Genomic DNA, 20352 nt, shown 5'->3' on the forward strand with positions numbered 1-20352 from the left:
CTACACATGCAAATTACTGTCTCTATTTATACTCAATATTTCCAGTAAAGGTGCTGCTCTAATAACTTTATTACATCATAATATTAGGCTTGAAATAACTTGCATTCAGATCAGGTCGATAGAGATGTTTATCTTGTAGTTTCAACAGAGCTCAGCAGTGTGTGGTTATTTGTCTTTGCACTTATAAATATAGAGAACCAGAAAAAAAAATCCCCGCAATTGCATCAATTCAGAATTAATCTCTGCGTTGGTTTACAACTATTTGAACAAGAACCTAAATATTAACCAGACATTACAGAATGGTTCCCTTTCAAGTTTCTTATTTCTTGTTTAATATTAGACTGGTCTCTAAAGGTTATGGCTTAGGGGAGGGCCCTAGTTCAAGGTCAAAAGTATGTGGACTCCCTTCAAATTAGTGGATTCGGCTATTTCAGCCACACCCGTTGCTAACAGGTGTATAAAATCGAGCACACATCCATGCAATCTCCATAGACAAACATTGGCAGTAGAATGGCCTTACTGAAGAGCTCATTGACTTTCAACGTGGCACCGTCATAGGATGCCACCTTTCCAACAAGTCAGTTCGTCAAATTTCGGCCCTGCTAGAGCTGCCCCGGTCAACTGTAAGTGCTGTTATTGTGAAGTGGAAACGTCTAGGAGCAACAATGGCTCAGCTGTGAAGTTGTAGGCCACACAAGCTCAGAAAACGGGAACAGTCTTTGCGATTGTAATCTAAACTTGTAGATTTACCAGCCATACCTGCTCCATTCCAACACATTTCACAGCTTGTGGCCAATTATTGAAATACTACAGTGTGTATTACAATTACTCACTACTATCTATTACCTAAGGGTTATATTACAAGACCGATCTGTTAATGTTGTGTAACTAATCTGTTTTGAGTATTGTAGAGTTTTTTTCCCCTAAAAGTCATTTTCTTTTAAAGTCGGTGAAGCCTGTGACCAGTTTCCCCTTAGTGTCAGTTAATGTGAGCGATAGAAGAGGAGGAACCAGACAAGAGATGGATGCTTTAAAATGGATGCTGACGAAACCAGGATAAAAAATACCATGATTTGGGGTATTTTCACGACATTTAATAAATACACTATATTTACAAAAGTATGTGGACTCCCTTCAAATTAGTGGATTCGGCTATTTCAGCCACACCCGTTGCTAACAGGTGTATAAAATCGAGCACACAGCCATGCAATCTCCATAGACAAACATTGGCAGTAGAATGGCCTTACTGAAGAGCTCATTGACTTTCAACGTGGCACCGTCATAGGATGCCACCTTTCCAACAAGTCAGTTCGTCAAATTTCGGCCCTGCTACATTTACATTTACGTCATTTAGCAGACGCTCTTATCCAGAGCGACTTACAGTTAGCACATACATTATTTTATCGAACCCACAACCCTGGCGTTGCAAACGCCATGCTCTACCAACTGAGCTACATCCCCTGCCGGCCATTCCCTCCCCTACCCTGGACCAATTGTGCGCCGCCCCATGGGTCTCCCGGTCGCGGCCGGCTACGACAGAGCCTGGATTCGAACCAGGATCTCTAGTGGCACAGCTAGCACTGCGATGCAGTGCCTTAGACCACTGCGCCACTCGGGAGACTACTAGAGCTGCCCCGGTCAACTGTAAGTGCTGTTATTGTGAAGTGGAAACGTCTAGGAGCAACAATGGCTCAGCTGTGAAGTTGTAGGCCACACAAGCTCAGAAAACGGGAACGCTGAAGCGCATAGCGCGTAAAAATCATCTGTTCTCGGTTGCAACACTCACTACCGAGTTCCAAACTGCCTCTGGAAGCAACATCAGCACAAGAACTGTTCGTTGGGAGCTTCATGAAATGGGTTTCCATGGCCGAGCAGCCGCAGACAAACCTAAGATCACCATGGGCAACGCCAAGCGTCGGCTGGAGTGGTGTAAAGCTTGCCACCATTGGACTCTGGAGCAGTAGACATGCTTCACCATCTGGCAGTCCGACGGACAAATCTGGGTTTGGCAGATGCCAGGAGACCGTTACCTGCCCGAATGCATAGTGCCAACTGTAAAGTTTGGTGGAGGAGGAATAATGGTCTGGGGCTGTTTTTCATGGTTCGGGCTAGGCCCCTGAAGGGAAATCTAAATGCTACAGTATACATTGACATTCTAGATGATTCTGTGCTTCAACTTTGTGGCAACAGTTTGGGGAATGCCTTTTTCTGTTTCAGCATGACAATTCCCCCGTGCACAAAGCGAGGTTCATACAGAAATGATTTGTTGAGATCGGTGTGGAAGAACTTGAATGGCCTGCACAGAGCCCTGACCTCAACCCCATCGAACACCTTTGGGATTAATTGGAACGCAGACTGCGAGCCAGGCCTCATCGCCTAACATCAGTGCCCGACCTCACTAATGCTCTTGTGGCTGAATGGAAGTAAGTCCCCACAGCAATGTTCCAACATCTAGTGGAAAGCCTTCCCAGAAGAGTGGAGGCTGTTTTAGCAGCAAAGCGGAGACCAACTCCATATTAATGCCCATGATTTTGGAATGAGATGTTCGACAAGCAGGTGTCCACATACTTTTGGTAATGTGTAGAATGGTCCTTTAGAGGAAGGATTGTTGACATATAGTTGACATTCATATCTAAAAGCATAATTGGGAAATAATTTTGGCCTTACCCAGGCCTCCTTTAAGTCTCCATAATATTTCATATATAGGCGCTAAAAAGTTAAAATTGGTCATATGAAGCTTTACCGATTGCTCTGTAATATGAGTAGCATTTTTGTTTCAATAACAATTTTGATACATTATTTTATTAATATTTAAAAATATAAACATGAATATTTAAAAAAAGAAAAAGCTATTGATATATTGTTGAACACAATATTCTGCACGGGCATATCAAAGATGGACAGGGATAATATACTACAGTTGAAGTCCGTTTTTCAACCACTCCACAAATTTCTTGTTAACAAACTATAGTTTTGGCAAGTCGGTTAGGACATCTACTTTGTGCATGACACAAGTCATTTTGCCAACAATTGTTTACAGACAGATTATTTCACTTATAATTCACTGTATCACAATTCCAGTGGGTCAGAAGTTTACATACACTAAGTTGACTGTGTCTTTAAACAGCTTGGAAAATTCCAGAAAATCATGTCATGACTTTAGAAGCTTCTGATTGACATCATTTGAGTCAATTGGAGGTGTACCTGTGGATGTATTTCAAGGCCTTCCTTCAAACTCAGTGCCTCTTTGCTTGACATCATCGGAAAATCAAAAGAAATCAGCCAAGACCTCAGAAAAAAAATGTAGACCTCCACAAGTCTGGTTCATCCATGGGAGCAATTTCCAAACGCCTGAAGGTACCACGTTCATCTGTACAAACAATAGTACGCAAGTATTAACACCATGGGACCACGCAGCCGTCATACCGCTCAGGAAGGCGACGCGTTCTGTCTCCTAGAGATTAACGTACTTTGGTGCGAAAAGTGCAAATCAATCCCAGAACAACAGCAAAGGACCTTGTGAAGATGCTGGAGGAAACAGGTACAAAAGTATCTATATCCACAGTAAAACGAGTCCTATATCGACATAACCTGAAAGGCTGCTCAGCAAGGAAGAAGCCACTGCTTCAAAACCACCATAAAAAATCCAGACTATGGTTTGCAACTGCACATGGGGACAAAGATCGTACTTTTTGGAGAAATGTCCTCTGGTCTGATGAAACAAAAATAGAACTGTTTGCCCATAATGACCATTGTTATGTTTGGAGGAAAAAGGGGGTTGCTTGCAAGCCGAAGAGCACCATCCCAACCGTGAAGCACGGGGGGTGGCAGCATCATGCTATAGGGGTGCTTTGCTGCAGGAGGTGGTGCACTTCACAAAATAGATGGCATCATGAGGAAGGAAAATTATGTGGATATATTGAAGCAACATCTCAAGACATCAGTCAGGAAGTTAAAGCTTGGTCGCAAATGGGTCTTCCAAATGGACAATGACCCCAATCATACTTCCAAAGTTGTGGCAAAATGGCTTAAGGACAACAAAGTCAAGGTATTGGAGTGGCCATCACAAAGCCCTGACCTCAATCCTATAGAAAATGTGTGGGCAGAACTGAAAAAGTGTGCGCGAGCAAGCAGGCCTACAAACCTGACTTAGTTACACCAGCTCTTTCAGGAGGAATGGGCCAAAATTCACCCAACTTATTGTGGGAAGCTTGTGGAAGGCTACCCGAAACGTTTGACCCAAGTTAAACAATTTAAAGGCAATAATACCAAATACTAATTGAGTGTATGTAAACTTCTGACCCACTGGGAATGTAATGAAAGAAAAAAATGCTGAAATAAATCATTCTCTGTACTATTATTCTGACATTTCACATTCTTAAAATAAAGTGGTGATCCTAACTGACCTAAAACAGGGACATTTTACTAGGATTAAATGTCAGGAATTGTGAAAAACAGAGTTTAAATGTATTTGGCTAAGGTGTATGTAAACTTCCGACTTCAACTGTATGTTCTTTATAATAGTGAGGTAGGCTACAATATTTATGGCAAGGTAGACCATTTAGTGGAAGTTTACAAGAAGTGGTACTTTGACATTTAGTGCAGTAAAAGTGTGTGTTAGAGTCAAACACAGGCTGTGACCTTTCCACCAGTTATTGATTGCGTGCAGTTAAGCAAACAAGTTCTCAGTCATGTGTCATCTATTACAAGGATATTAGATGGCTCATAATTAAATCAATTGTTTCCTGGAACTACTTATTGGCACTGTTTCAAAGTTAAAGGGTAGAGAGGAACATTGCCAGGTATCTGATGGTCTGCATCTACATCTGCTGGGAATTGGATCTTTGAGAGGTTTAATTAATTATTTTGTAAAGAACATCTATGACATCATAAATACCAGCTAAATTCCAAACATCACCATACTGAATCTTACCCATTGAATAGGCACAACACTCAGTGCTCGACTTGGGCAGGAGATCACCGGAGCAGAGTTCCTGTACCTCACATTTTCTACTGCTTGAGCCCCTGTTCCTCTTCTGGAATATTAGTTCGAAAGTGTTGTGGAGCTCCTGCACCTAAATATAAACAGTACCAGCAACCAAAATGAGTACCTGCACCTATTTCAGTCCAAGTCAAGCACTGATAACACAACCATAACTAGCTATGATGTAGTAATGGCTGTATGATGTAATAAGGCACTACATCGCAGTGCTAGCTGTGCCACTAGAGATCCTGTTTCGAGTCCAGGCTCTGTCGCAGCCGGCCGCGACCGGGAGACCCATGGGCGGCGTACAATTGGTCCAGTGTCGTCCAAGGTAGGGGAGGGTTTGGCCGGCAGGGATGTGCGTTCGTTTCCCACGGGGGGCCAGTATGAAAAAAACTAAACAAAAAAACAAACATGTATGCATTCACTGTAAGTCGCTCTTGATAAGAGCGTCTGCTAAATGACTAAAATGTAAATGTAAATGTAATGTAATAGCCTACTGTATCAATGTATTAACTGACTCCCTTGGCAAACTGTCATAATAGAAGCACAGATCATCTTTCAATCTGTCTGCCTCTACACAGCAGTATAATACATTTAATTAATAACTCCTGAGTGGCGCAGTGGTCTAAGGCACTGCATCGCAGTGCTAACTGTGCCACTAGATCCTGGTTCGAATCCAGGCTCTGTCGCAGCCGGCTGCGACCGGGAGACTCATGGGCGGCGCACAATTGGCCCAGCGTCGTCCAGGGTAGGGGAGGGAATGGCCGGCAGGGATGTAGCTCAGTGGCGTTTGCAACGCCAGGGTTGTGGGTTTCCCACGGGGGGCCAGTATAAAAAGAATATGTATTCACTAACTGTAAGTCGCTCTGGATAAGAGCGTCTGCTAAATGACGTAAATGTAAATGTAATTAAGGACATTTAGGCTTTCTTCTGGGTCAGCATGTTTCACAAGATGAATCATGTGTTTGATTGGGTCAGATATTATGTCTTCATATTGGGTCTCCATGTGAACAAAAGTCTTGCCCTGTCCTGTTGTGTCCTTTGGGGCGCTCAGCCTTAAGAGGACAAGGCCTACACACACAGCCCTTAAAATCAGACTACTATTTTGAACGACAGCCACAGTTCCAACAGTAGAAAACGAGTGCGGAGAAAAATCTAGCATTTTGTCTTTCTCCCTCATCTTGATATGTCATCATCCTGTTTGTCATTATTGCTGCCTGATATCAATCAATAACGTAAATCCACCAACTACATTTCATTTCCCTGAGACATGGAGATATCAAAATGTCTTGTAAATGAACTAGCCAACAGTGTGACGGTATGTACACTAGCTAATCTATAATGACGGTATTCTATTCTATTCCCTACAACATATTCTATAAAGTGTAAACAAATGTACACTACCGTTCAAAAGTTTGGGGTCACTTAGAAATGTCCTTGTTTTCGAAAGAAAAGCAATTTTTTTGTCCATTAAAATAACATCAAATTGATCAGATATACAGTGTAGACATTGTTAATGTTGTAAATGGCTATTGTAGCTGGAAACGGCTGATTTTTTTATGGAATATCTACATAGGCGTACAGAGGCCCATTATCAGCAACCATCAGTCCTGTGTTCCAATGGCACGTTGTGTTTGCTAATCAAGTTTATCATTTTAAAAGGCTAATTGATCATTACAAAACCCTTTTGCAATTATGTTAGTACAGCTGAAAACTGTTGTGCTGATGAAAGAAGCAATAAAACTGGCCTTCTTGAGACTAGTTGAGTATCTGGAGCATCAGCAATTGTGGGTTCGATTACAGGCTCAAAATGGCCAGAAACAAATAACTTTCTTCTGAAACTCGTCAGTCTATTCTTGTTCTGAGAAATGAAGGCTATTCCATGTGAGAACTTGCCAAGAAACTGAAGATCTCGTACAACATTAACAATGTCTACACTGTATTTCTGATCAATTTGATGTTCTTTTAATGGACAAGAAAATTGCTTTTCTGTCAAAAACAAGGACATTTCTAAGTGACCCCAAACTTTTGAACGGTAGTGTACATTAGATTAGAATTAACAACAGTAGAGCATTGCCTTTATTCCAAATGTTTATTGGTGAAAAATCCCAATACAATTTCCTGAGGTTATTGTTCTGTAGTCACAGTCACTGTGTTTCAGTCAGTGAACATGTCCAGGTAGTGCTCCAGTGTGAAGTCCTCCCTGTCAGCCAGTGGGTTGCGGTCCAGGCCATATAATGTGACCCTGGTTGTCTGCTGCCTCAGTCTCTGGGCCTCACTCTTCATCGGCTCTCTCTCTACACTCAGTACTAAAGGCTGAAGCTCTGGCTCTGGGGAGGAGGCAGGCTCAGGGGAAATATAGTCCCAAAAATGGCTAACCACATTGTCAGGTAAGGCAACGTATTGGTCTTCCAAATGGTTGCCTGTATTGGTGCAGTCACCTGGCTGCAGGGGTTCTGTAGTTATAGCTAAAGGGTTCCTAAAATGGCTGTAGGTATTGCTGTAGTCGGAATCACCTGGCTGCTGAGGTTCTGGAGAGGCAGGATACTGGTCCTCAAAATGGCCAACTGTATTGGTGTAGCTGGTGACCCAGTCGCAGTGGGTAGGTGGTGTGAGTAGGTATGGAGTCTCTCTATAGACTGGGCCGATGTTAGGTTGCAGAGGGAGGGAGAAGAGTACGGGTAAGGGAGGAAGCTGCGGGTGGGGGAACATGTTCATGAGAGTGGCATATTGTGAAAGGGTCATGTTGCTCAAAGTGTCCTCGGAGAGGTCTGGGTATCTTGGAACCCCTGAGAGCTCTTCCAACACTTCTGCAAGGAGGTCTTCCTCGTCATTGCCCTCTGCTGGTAGGTAGAATAACTGCTCCAGTTCAGGTCCAATGGCCTGCGTCTCTAGCAGAGATGAGGATATGTCAGATTGCTGAAAGTCTCCAGTGTCTCGGTTTAGTCGGTTAACCCGGTTTCGGCTCCTACTTTTCACTGTTGCTTTTTTTCCTTTACTCACTGCTGTCTTTCTCCCCATTTGATTCACATGTTGGTCAGACTCACTGTCAGTATCTGTTAGTCCCTTAGTACCTGTCTCATCCACCACCTCCACCCCATCTTTCCTCAGCAGTGACATTATCTTCTTGTACTTCTCTGTAGTGCTGTGTTCTTGGCTGGTCCAATCAAAGCTGCCATCTGGGTTCCTCTGTTTAGGTGCAGCATGCTTCTTCTTCTGTTTCTTTCTCTTCTTCTTGTGTGGCTCAGAAGACTCCGAACTCTGGCTCGAGTCTAAAACGTCCTGATGCTGGCTTGTCTCTGGTGTTTCAACAGGGCCCATGGGAATAGTCTCCCCTTGTATCTCTGAAGTGGTCAAGGCCAGCTGGTGAGGTGGGGGACCCTGGTACACAGGAAGACTGTGCCAGGAGGCCAATGGTGCTGCGTGGTACACCTGGTATACCCCACCTGCACGGTAAGGGGCAGGGGCAGCATTGTTCACAAGTAATGTCACTGCTGATCCTGCATACACAAAATGCAAAAATAAACTACAATATGTGTAATATACAATACTATTCGCAGAGACATTATTTTCATATTTGCTGTCAAAGCGAAGGACCCAACCTGACACACACACCACAGGCTGGGAGCAGCACAGGGTCAGCTGGCGGTAAGTGCTTTGCCCAAGGGCACAATAGCACTGGGTATAGAACATAGAAAATTTAAGCCAGCTACTCTCTGGCTGCAAATTCCTCCAGATTTCCCTGTCCGCCCTGGGATTCAAACTCTGGTTACTAGCCTGGTCCAGGATCTATTGGTGCTCTTGCTCCATTGCTGTCGTTGTCAAGCCAAACAACATTGAGGCCACAGCCATGTTATGGCTCATCTGACAGTGTACAAGTCATTTAGGATACAACAAGTTTGCATCAACAACATGTCATCAGTAATATCAACTTACCATGTTCTAGCTGAAAGGCAAAAGGAAGATCACCTTCCAAATCAGGCTGAAAGTGCATGGTTACCAATGTACCTTCAGCCACCTAGTGAAATTAAAAAATGTGCCAAATGCCGCCGAAACAGGCTATATATGCAGACAGGTGTTTATGACGTCACATATGATGTTTATGATGTAAAAACTGTCCCCACTGGCTGTCAACTGTCCCCATGGCAACATTGTGTGAGATCAGCTTTGCTCAGGAGACAACAGTTTTGCAAACATGCATAGAATCAAAATTACCAGTATAATTCCAATTCTATGGGTTCATAAGCGCATTGTGAGTGAATTGTGATGTCACACTGATTCATGTGTTAATTTGCATGTGAGTGTTCCATTTCTTACCAGTTCCTCTGAGGTTGATTAAATAAGAGGCATGAACAAAGACAAGAAAATACAAGATAGACAAATGAGATGTCGAGAACTTTATTCACGCTTTCAGAAAGAAAGGGTAACAGCACAACAAAACTAGGTAGGACAAATCTTAATCCAACCACTTAGAATTTATCATGATGAAAAGCAAATAATTAAAACAAAACACACACCAACTACATGTACACTTAAAAATTGACAAAAAAATCTAGTCAAACACAGTTGTTGATCAAAATAATTTCAGTACCCAACAGCAGTAGACATTCGGAAAGAACAACCTCATCAGCTCATCAAACCACTCTTCTAGTTTGTGTCAGTAGTATTGCAAGACTTCACTCATTCCTAACATTCAATCAAAAGCTGACCCCTCTTCCATACAAGATTAAGGTGCTTGATTAGGAACAAATGACTGTACATATGTTAATAGTTGTGCTCTACGATAATCTAGGAAACTGCTAATTAAATAACTGCAAACTACACGGTTTGAGTATTCATTAAGAAATTCAAGATATATATATATATGAGGGTAGTTTCTATTCATTTGAGTTGTATGTTTCAAAAGGTTTTCCACAATGTAGGTAGGAATCATATTACAAACGTGGTATTAAAAACAGGTTTTCATTAAATCTAGGTAGTTCTACAAACTCTTCAACTGAGTTTGATATGCAGGGAAGTCATTTATCAAAAACGTACAAAGTCCCTTGCAGGTTATCCTCTTTATGCGTGTCATGAAAATATGAAGATGGATCCGATGGAATGTAAAAAATAAGTTGGTCAAAATCAAAATCAGCAGTAGGTAGGTATCACAAAACATGATAAAAAAAAAAAAAAATCAAATTCATGTCAACTGATCACACATTAACACTGGAGATGGATCACCCAACAGAGGGTAATATTAGTAAACTGGTACAAATCCACAATTGTACAGAGCCCTCTAGAGGAGAGCCCGGTCATTACAAGCTTATACACATCAGAACTGCCACATTCTGGCTTCACCCCAAATGCCACCCTATTCCCTACACCAGGGGTTTTCAACTCTTACCCTACGAGGTCCGGAGCCTGCTGGTTTTCTGTTCTACCTGATAATTAAATTGCACACACCTGGTGTCCCAGGTCTAAATCAGTCCCTGATTAGACGGGAACGATGAAAAGACGCAGTGGCACTGGCTTCCAGGTCCAGAGTTTAGCTTGAGGGCCCTAAATAGTGCACTACCTTTGGCCAGAGTCCTAGTAGTGTGTTCTATAGAGAATGGTGTCATTTCAGACTCAGCTCACTGTGCCTCCAAGTTGTGACTTATCAGCAGAATTAAATAATAGACTAGATTAATCTGTCATAATAATACACATTATTAATGTATTACGTGAGGTTTGACTTTGAGAATAGTAGACTGGTCCCAGATCTGTTGGTTCAACTCCTTCGACTATCATACAGATACAGATTTGAGACCAGATTACTGAGAGAACTCTTCCGGAGGTTATCCTCATCCATAGAATGAGGATTATTACTTCATATACATTTACAGTTCAAGTGGTTTAGAAGAGTGTGGAGTGGCATTGTAACATTTTACATTAACACAATGGAGGTTGAATTTGAAAAGCATTAATAAAGTGCATAATGGATAGGTACTGAAATATTATGGTACTTAGTGTTTTTTAGACATTAAAATCATTATTTTCGTCAGTAGACACATTTTTCCCTCCACTGCACATCTGGCATATACTCCCAACACATTGGTGAGCTAACACATAAATGCATGACATCTACAGTGGGGTGTTCATCAGTAGATGAGTGGTGGAGGAAGAAACACAGTGAACCATCTATGGCTGGGGTGGCCAACCCTCCTCTGGAGAACTACTGGGTGCAAACGCTTATCCCTGCTCGAACATTCCTTATTCAACAGACCAGCTGTGTTGGAGAAGGGCTGGAGAAAAAGCTTAAACAACCAGTAGCTCTCCAGGTTTGCCAGATCCCCGATTTAAGACTAGCTTCCAAGGACCCTCTCCAGGAACGGGCTCAGGTCAGGTAGGGCAAGGGGGCATCAGGGGGGGTTACTCTGGGGGAATTGGGGCATTAGACACCTTGGGCTGTGCCCCCCTCACAGTGGTGGTGTTACCTCCACAGTCTACATACTGGTACATCTCCTGAGTGACCTGCTCCATGTGGCCAAAGTACATCGTCGTCACCGTCACCCTGGAAACAACAAGATGATTTATATTGAATTCAATAACTTTTTTTGTACCCTTTAGGACAGGCATGAGATCAGATCAAGTCAATATAGAAAAATACAAATAGGATATTGGTTGGATTTGGGATTAGGTCAATTTCCATTCTGTATGAATAGAGGACGGTATCAGAAAATATCATTATTAATAAGGGGAGGTCATTAACCACACAGAACAAGGTTGACTAACTGTTCTGAGTGCATTAATACGCATTACATGGGAGAATGGAAGCCAGGCTTCGGTGGTTCTGTGTGAATGATTAAAGGGAGGTGTGCAGAGAGTACTTACTGCATCATGACAACGATGTTATGCACCTTTATGGTCTGCAGGCTGCAGTAATCACTAGGACATAGAGGAACAGACACTTCAGTCAGACAATGTGTCCACCAGCCGGCTCTTACTCTGTCGAACCGTCTGGTTTCATTGTGTTTCAGAAAGGGACTTGAATGGAGCCTATGGCTGGAGTGGGAAAAGGTCCCGCTGGATTTTCATTGGCTGATCTCTCAGTCCATCACCATCTAGCGTAACTCTTGAACCTCCCCTCTACATTGTGGATTTCAAAGCGGGAGCAGCGCAAGTGATAAGCTAAACAATGAACGAAGGGAGTTCGGGAAATTGGAAAGTATGCACCGAAGAATTCGTTTTCACATATAAACGTTATATGCCCATTTATATTTATTGCCGATTTTCTGCATTTTCAAAGTCCCATCTAATCCAGCTGTGGCAGGCTGTCCCTCTCCCACCTCTATTTTAACGTGCCCCTTTCAAGTCTGCCTTTGTTCCACACTGTTTGCAGGCTCTACATGAGCCTGGGGACGAGGTTAAGCACACTCAATCTGTACTCCCATATGATTTATTGAAACAAAGTCTTGAGCATTAGGTCTTTATCAGGTTCAGTGTTCTCATAAAGCTATGTGCTGTGCTGGGGTGTGCTGTGTTGTACTTACTACATGTAGCTCATCTCATCTGCTATAATGGTGGGAACCATGTAGTCAACCTGGGAACAACACACAGGGTTATGATCAAAAAGGTGACTAGGGGAAAGAGTGCTTGAAGTGCCAAAATACATAATGTGACAAGTTGAGCGAAGTAGGACCAGGAATAGGGGTCTGAGTCTACTGAACAAAACAGCTATGGCTTGATGGGTCTTGAATTTAGTGAAACTGGAGTTTCTGCTGCATGTCCAATAATGATGACAGAGTTGTAACCACGCTATTCCAGCGTTGTTAACATGCGGTTACCATGTTATTACAGAGTTGTGTACCTGCTCCATGCCCAGAGGACTGATAGCAGTGATGTAATTGATACGGGACTTCCCGATCACCGTCTTGGAGAACTGGACCTGGGCTGAGATGTTGGACACCTCTACACTGTAGTAGTTGTTATTGGTGATGTTCAGAGTGTTCTGGAAGGAAGAATAATATTTTACTGTCATTTTATGATCACAGAAATTAGTATTTGGGGCTTTTAACCTTACCCTCAGAGAAACACACAAACCCTGAGCAGTTTGAAGCCAGAGTTAGCCAGTGCGGCAACCCTGAAGCAGTTTAGGAGTTAAGTGCCTTGCTCAAGGAATCAAATTGCAGGGAATTTGGTATTTGATTACGATCCCCATTAGCTGTTGCAAAAGCTGCAGATACTCTTCCTGGGGTCCACACAAAACATGACATAATACAAAACATTATTAGACAGCTCAAGGCTTTTAAAGGCACACGTAGCCTACATATCAATACATACACACAAACTATCTAGGTCAAATAGGGGAGAGGCGTTGTTTGAAACCAGGTTTGCTGTTTATTTGAGCAATATGAGATGGAACGGAGTTCCATGCAATAATGGCTCTATATAATACTGTACACTTTCTTGAATTTGTTCTGGATTTGGGGACTGAAAAGATCCCTGGTGGCATGTCTGGTGGGGTAAGTGTGTGTGTCAGAGCTGTGTGCAAGTTGACTATGCAAACAGTTTGGGATTTTCAACACATTAATGTTTCTTATAAAAAGAAGAAGTGATGCAGTCAGTCTCTCCTCAACTCTTAGCCAAGCCATGCATAATATTTAGTGGTCCTCTGTAGCTCAGCTGGTAGAGCACGGCGCTTGTAACGCCAAGGTAGTGGGTTCAATCCCCGGGACCACCCATACACACAAAAAATTTATGCACGCATGACTGTAAGTCGCTTTGGATAAAAGCGTCTGCTAAATGGCATATTATTATTATTTATAATGAAGAGCAAGACGTGCCGCTCTGTTTTGGGCCAGCTGCAGCTTGGGAATGGCAGGATACCTAGAATCCCACAACATTTGTGACCAAACTCATATGCCCAAACATGGCCAACTTTCAGAGCAAAGTACAGGTTGATAAGGAAAAGCAGACTCCTCCTGTGACTGTCCACATTGTGACCCAAATCATCATGTGGTTATACCAGAGGAGAGGTGCTCACCGTCACATTGAGATAGACAATCCTCTTGTCCTCGTCGTAGGTGACGAAGATAGACTTGACGCCCACGTAGGAGACGTCTATGGTACGAGGGAACAGGAAGAAGACAGCCAGGCTGGACAGCAGCAGACACACAGCCACCGAGGCCGTCACATACAGCTTTCTGTGGAGAGGAGGGAGAACAAAGGCAGGGTCAGAAGTTAAATAGCAGTTTGACAAATGCAGGGTACAAAGAATATTGTAACAAGAAAGTAATAGCTACTTGCACAGTCGCATCGGAAAACATTATTGTGACGTTTATCCTAGAGCTAGAGATACCAACCCAACAACATTCCACTTACGTTCTCCTAGGCCTGAGTCTCTGGTCACTGTATGGGATCAACGCCACCAGCTGGTTCTCTTGGCCTGCGTAATGCAAGGAAACATTTAAAACACTTAGGCTAATCATCTGACATAACTACAGCACAATATTACAGCAACACTAGGGATGTAACGATCCACCGATAGGCATCAGTCCCTGGTTCAACTGTTTAAGATACGTGTGCATCGGTTCACAGGAGCCTAAACCGATCCAAATGTGGCATGAATCAGTCAGAAATTCTGTTCAAACGTTACAAACCGCCGGTTCACTAATTATTTTTACTCATATAATTTAATTTCCCCTCTACGAAAATACCTCAACATTTTTTGTGACTGAATTGATGCGTCCTCTCCTTCAGTAGCTATCGAACTAAGCATGTAAATGCATATGACAGTCATTGATCTCCAAGTCAGATAACAACTGCACGCACAGAGTGCAGCTGGTCGCGCCAACGAGAGCCTATCCCTGATCTAATATCTGCGCAGCACCTTCAGCATTCAAATTATTGTAAAATGGCTTTGGCAATGTAAAATTATAGGCTTCATTAGTTGGGTGAATTTTTCGATTGCCAGGTTCACCATAAAATAGTTTTGCTTTAAATAGTCAGTGCATTTGGTCATTTTTACATGAACAGGATGAAGTTGTAATTTCATAACAAGGACAGCAATAATTTTTGCGAGCTGCACTGTAGGCCTATGGTCGGAGCGGGAGAAGAGCAGCTCTCCTCTGTAAAGTTCTAAACAGTCAAAACCATTCGCTTTTGAGACGGGTGAAATCCAAAGCTGTGCTATATTAATTCATAGCAAGAGCCTGACCGACAAATAATTTCACAGATATTATTGGCAAATATTGGTATTTTACCAATTTATTGATATCGGCCGCCAATAATTCCACCGATAATAGATAAATAGGATGAAAAGGGCATATATTTATTTTTTAAATGTATCATTAAGGATAGGAGGCTCAAAGAAGAGGTTACCACAGGATAGCGGCAAGTCACTTTCTCAGCAAAACCTCTCACAGAGATAGCCTGGTTCCAAATAGGCATGTGCTTCAGGGAAGAGAACAGAGCTGTGAAGTAGCACAGTCAAGTTATTTGTCATAGAGCCATGAAGGAGTGACTTCACAGCTGCAGTGTTTTTCCTATAAAACCCAGGGGTTATTACTTGACTGTGCCTGGTGCGTGCATGTTTGTGTTCATGTTGTGTCAGAATCTGTGTGTGGGTTTGGGTGTGTGTTTTCATCATGTGTTCAATCATGTGGTGTTCCTAGGTGGGGGTTGATGCTGGCCCTCAGATCTTCTCCTATGCTATTTGCACTTATGCCACAGCCTCGGGGGGAAAAACTCAAGAAAATAGTTTATTCTCCATAAGATTTGTTTCATTAAATTGTGAAATAATCAATGGCTGTTGTGAATATAGGTACATTATGATTCTTGGCATTATGACAATAGTCAAAGGAGTGGGACTGCAAGTTCCAACAGAATCACCTATATTCACAACAGCCCTATTGTCCTGACAGTTTTTCCCAAGGCTACAAAGCGCCACACGGTACCCTTAGTTTTGACACACAAAACAGAAAATCATTTGAATTTTGGAACTAATGTTCCTACAGCATGTCATCACACCCACCAGTGGAGAGAGCCTGCTCTAGCCATTGGTTTTAGGTGGTTTGAACAACCAACTGATATACTATAAACTTAGCACCCGACTGATATGTAGTTTCACCGATATTATCGGTTGATATTGGCCTTTTACTGGAATATATCCATGTCGGCCGATAATAAGATGACAAAGGGAATCTCATGCTTATCTGAACACTTGCAGCCCATATCATGACATGTCATTATTGTCACAATGTAAGAAATTAACATTTGAAGCACATTTCTTGGACAATTGCTCTTTTGGATGGCAATTTATGAGAACAGTGTGAAAAAAAAGTCACTTTTTCATTTCCCCACCGTAAAAACAGCAGGATATATCGGCAGATATATATCGGTAAGTTTTGTCCTCCCATAAAATCTTAGCTAGTCATAGCTAAGTTCTACAGATAAATATAGACATATTACTTAAAACACTATCTGATAAAATGACAAGTTAATCAGTGGATGATGGGGATTTTCAGATACAAAGTGAGGGGGACAAAAAGCATATTGCTATTGGTAAATGCTCAGTCTACCCTATGGCTCAGCCCAGGAGCCTACACACAGCATATACATCATTCTCTCTCTTACACACACACACACACACACACACACACACACACGTCATCTCAGACAGATCCAGCTCAGAAAGGCCCAGCAGTATCAGATTTTAAATTTTACCGAATCGCATCGATTCATTCCACTTATCAAACCGAATCGCACTGAACCTTTTCAAACTAAAAGTATCGTTCCTGTATTGTGTCAGAGCCAATGTACCTAGCTAGATACGTATCGAATCGTGCTTGAAAGAAGAGATTCACATCCCTAAGCAATACTGTACAACATTATTATCCCTCAGAGGGGAAATTCACCAGGCTCCGGGGATAAAATAATATAGTGAGTCTACGGGCAAAGCATGAGTTATTCATATGCCAAATGCAGCCATTGGTCTCATTCCCTCAAGCCCACAGAGTGAGTCAGAGTCACACCATTCATTATCCACAAGAGAGCACCTTTGTGGTTTTCCATACACATCATAACACTTCAACTGCAGTCTGACTATGAAACTGAACAGAACAAAACTCTTACCCAGTCATATTCATTCAAATGGTATAGCATCTTAACCAAGTTATCTGGGACCAGGCTAGTAGTAGTCTCAACTCCTCCTGTTTACCTCTAGGTATCCTGTCTCTACCCTGAGAGTGAACTCTACATAAGTATGCATGTGGTGCTCACCTCTAGGTATCCTCCCAGTGCCCTGGCAGCTGGGACATGTGACGCTGTCCCGGCCTGTGAACTCTACGTAGGGGAACTGGGACACATCCTCTCTCTTCCCATCATCCTCCTGGGTGTCGGTCAGGCTGTCCTGGGAGTCTTCGTGGCATGCCTGCTTGGGCAGGAGGGAAAGGGACTTCCCCATGGTCACGCCTGGAGGAGAGGGTCAGAGGTTACAGGTTGCTGTTTGTTTGTCATGTTTTTTTTAAAATACATTTATACCGAAATGCCAAGACAATAAAAGCGTTTTAAATCATTACGTTTATCTTTCCGTTTTCTTCAAGAGTACCTTGATGGGAAAAGTCCCAAAATAAATGTTTCGTTTAGTAAGTGATGGCGTTCATCCCTATATGTTGTCTTACTGGATGCCTTTTAGAGCAGGGCTGGAGGAAAAAGCCTGTACTGTACACCCAGCAGTAGCTCTCCAGGAGGAGGGTTGGCCAACCAATGCAATACTTGTAGCTATCCATCAATCAGGATTTGACAAAACTAGAAGTTAGCTAGCTATCTAGACATTGATTGGGTAACATTGGCAGGCTGGCTTCTTCAAGTCAACAAGAAATTGCCAAATAACAAGGTCTATAGCTAGATACAGGTTCAATACAATGATATCAAGGGAACCTAGCTAGATAAGCTTGGTAACATGATAACTGGCTTTGGCTAACAAACGGGAAAGTTAATCTTTGTTTAATTCACTGCTCCACTCCACTCATCATGCCAAGTATGCTAACTAGCTAGTTAGCTATATGGCATTGTCATTAATTGAGATTCCTCATCGGTTAGCAAGAGTCATTTGACTGTCGACTGGTTTGTAAACTAGCTAGTAAATCAACTATAATAACATAAGCTGGCTAATTAGCTAGCGAAAATGGCAGCAAAAGGATAACGTTAGCAGGCTAGCTAACGATAGCAACTGCTAGCTAGCATCAGCACAGCAGGCCAGTCTTGTTTGCTATATGCGCTGGAATAAAATGTATAACAGTATACTAGATATTTATTCTACGGTGAAATTAAATTATTATTGTCCGTCTTACCAGAAAACAAGTTGTGTTTTTCCTAGCAATCGTTTTAGGTTATGCAGTTCTTGTTCATCTATCAAACAACCTGACATGCGCAGTGCGTTTGGGATGATGACGTTCTTGTCAGCTGATGAGTAGTCAGAAAATAAATACAAGTTTTGGTCACCTCGGACAACGGGACATAGCTAGAAGGGATCAAGATTCTGTCAAATTAATGCGTTTTAGCTAACTCTAACCCAATTATCCGAACAGCTACGTTAACTCTCCTAACCTGCTGTGTAAATTCTTCTAACCTGCTACGAAACGTCAAATCTGACAAAAGCTGGATTCCTTCTAGCCATGACCCTGTCAACGCCTACAATAAACAATACAAATCCACAATTTAGCGCGCGAGGCTACAAAGTACTTGTTTAACAGAGACGGATTGTACATGTCGATTGATCCTCGCACTAAATTGAAAAACATAGCAAAACAGTACAAGAAAGTACTTCTGCAGGTCCTTGTAACACGTTTTTTGAAGTAAGAATGTGAAAAAGAAGTACTACGCTATTTCAAGCATTTCTATGACTAAGACATGTCCTCCAAACAATCAGCAAATTATCTTCAATTATCGCTACAATTGTAGGCCTACTAATTTGAAATGTTCATATTCTTGCAAACAAAATCTGTAGGAATTCATTAGCTGCAGTTCTGTTTCTATCCACATGATGGCAGTGGCATTTAGTGTTTGAAATCCACCCACCACCGCCTAATGTACTAATTTACTGTGATACGTGTTTTGATTGTGCAACAATAATCTTATAGGCCTATATCTTCTGGAAACATGTGGCTTTTAATCCCTGTTATATCAATGTTTAACCAGCCTCATTCCTTTGTCATCAGCTGGATATCACCCAGATAGTACAGCATTGATTAGCATACAGCCCGCCACACCCTTATAAAGAGCATATCTTTCCCCCATACATCAAATCAAGTTGAATGTTGCTGCAGTGTTATACTAGTCAAATGAGACATAAAATTTTTTTTATTCTTGACTTAAGTAATATACCAAATAGGAAAATCTATAGTAAAACTATTAATAGGGGCTGCATTCCTCATAGGAGTGAAATATACAAAGCAGTTGGGCTTAACTAAAACGCACAGAGGAAAAGTGGGGTGGGGGCAGCAGACTGCTATGGTGCAGTGCACTATACACACCAAATGTAATCAGTTGGCATGCAATTATGCACCAGCAAGAGGTTTTAATGGCCATGCTTATAACAGTGTGTGTTGGAGCACAATATTATAATTTCCCCATCTCTGTTTGCATTGCTGTCTCTGCCCTCATTTGTCCCACTCCCACCACCGATAGATTGGTCTTTGTAGTGTGTGAGTGTGCATGTGTGCGTGTGTGTACTGAGCTGGGTTCAGTGGCAGCGCTACTAATCACTTTCATCATTATGTTCTCTCTCTCTTTTCCTCTGCATTAGGAGCAGTAGTGTAGAGTCTCTAGTCAGTCTGTCATGTTGCGTTCTTTTTATTTAATGTTTATCCCTGTCCCCGTTTACTCTCTTTATATAACAGCATTTTAGTGGTTTTATTATCCATTACTGAGATGATACAAAGAGAATGTGACAAAATATTTAATCCTGGTTTCTCTAATCTAATCTGGCATTGTTTTATGTGGGGCCTGTCCTGCTTTTATGTGGGGCCTGTCCTGCTTTGATGTGGGTCCTGTCCTCTTTTTTCAGGTCAGGATTATTTTCTCTCAAGTGCAATGTTGCATGATTTTAAAATGAAGGCTGACATGATACTAACACAAGTTACACAATTTTTTTATCATTGAAAAAAGGACAAAACAAACAAATGTAGACACATCCAATCACAGCCACAATACCTGGGACAGACTATACCTAGCCTCCATTTCCAGTCTGTCATGTAGTTGTAGGTACAGTTGAAGTCGGAAGTTTACATACACTTAGGTTGGAGTCATTAAAATTCGTTTTTCAACCACTCCACAAGTTTCTTGTTAACAAACTATAGTTTTGGCAAGTCGGTTAGGACATCTACTTTGTGCATGACACA

General features: G+C 42.1%; 2 protein-coding genes across 2 annotated transcripts; both read right to left on the bottom strand.

The window, feature by feature from the left end:
* Positions 1–7125: 7125 nt before the first annotated feature.
* Positions 7126–8982, bottom strand: LOC121572895. The gene is made up of 2 exons (XM_041884928.1): positions 8924–8982; positions 7126–8487 (listed from the first exon to the last, which is right to left on the bottom strand). Exons 1-2 carry the CDS (start codon positions 8979–8981, stop codon positions 7145–7147), a joined length of 1401 nt encoding a protein of 466 aa, XP_041740862.1. The 5' UTR covers position 8982; the 3' UTR covers positions 7126–7144.
* Positions 8983–9369: 387 nt separating this feature from the next.
* LOC121571901 (transmembrane protein 106B) lies at positions 9370–18409 on the bottom strand. The gene is made up of 8 exons (XM_041883687.1): positions 18304–18409; positions 17231–17422; positions 14333–14396; positions 13995–14154; positions 12819–12959; positions 12502–12551; positions 11843–11896; positions 9370–11522 (listed from the first exon to the last, which is right to left on the bottom strand). Exons 2-8 carry the CDS (start codon positions 17412–17414, stop codon positions 11381–11383), a joined length of 795 nt encoding a protein of 264 aa, XP_041739621.1. The 5' UTR covers positions 17415–17422; positions 18304–18409; the 3' UTR covers positions 9370–11380.
* Positions 18410–20352: the final 1943 nt, after the last annotated feature.

This window comes from Coregonus clupeaformis, chromosome 8 (genome assembly GCF_020615455.1).
Source record: "Coregonus clupeaformis isolate EN_2021a chromosome 8, ASM2061545v1, whole genome shotgun sequence".
Lineage (NCBI taxonomy): Eukaryota > Metazoa > Chordata > Actinopteri > Salmoniformes > Salmonidae > Coregonus > Coregonus clupeaformis.

What these genes read in the sequence shown, in the direction of transcription:
- LOC121572895 (XM_041884928.1), bottom strand. Translation starts at nt 8,981, where the DNA reads ATGCACTTTCAGCCTGATTTGGAAGGTGATCTTCCTTTTGCCTTTCAG. An exon ending in TGCCTTTCAGCTAGAACATG is followed by an intron (nt 8,488 to 8,923) that starts GTAAGTTGATAT and finishes TTGTGTATGCAG; the next exon opens with GATCAGCAGTGACATTACTT.
- LOC121571901 (XM_041883687.1), bottom strand. Translation starts at nt 17,414, where the DNA reads ATGGGGAAGTCCCTTTCCCTCCTGCCCAAGCAGGCATGCCACGAAGAC. An exon ending in CACTGGGAGGATACCTAGAG is followed by an intron (nt 14,397 to 17,230) that starts GTGAGCACCACA and finishes TGCATTACGCAG; the next exon opens with GCCAAGAGAACCAGCTGGTG. An exon ending in GTCCTCTGGGCATGGAGCAG is followed by an intron (nt 12,552 to 12,818) that starts GTACACAACTCT and finishes TGTTGTTCCCAG; the next exon opens with GTTGACTACATGGTTCCCAC.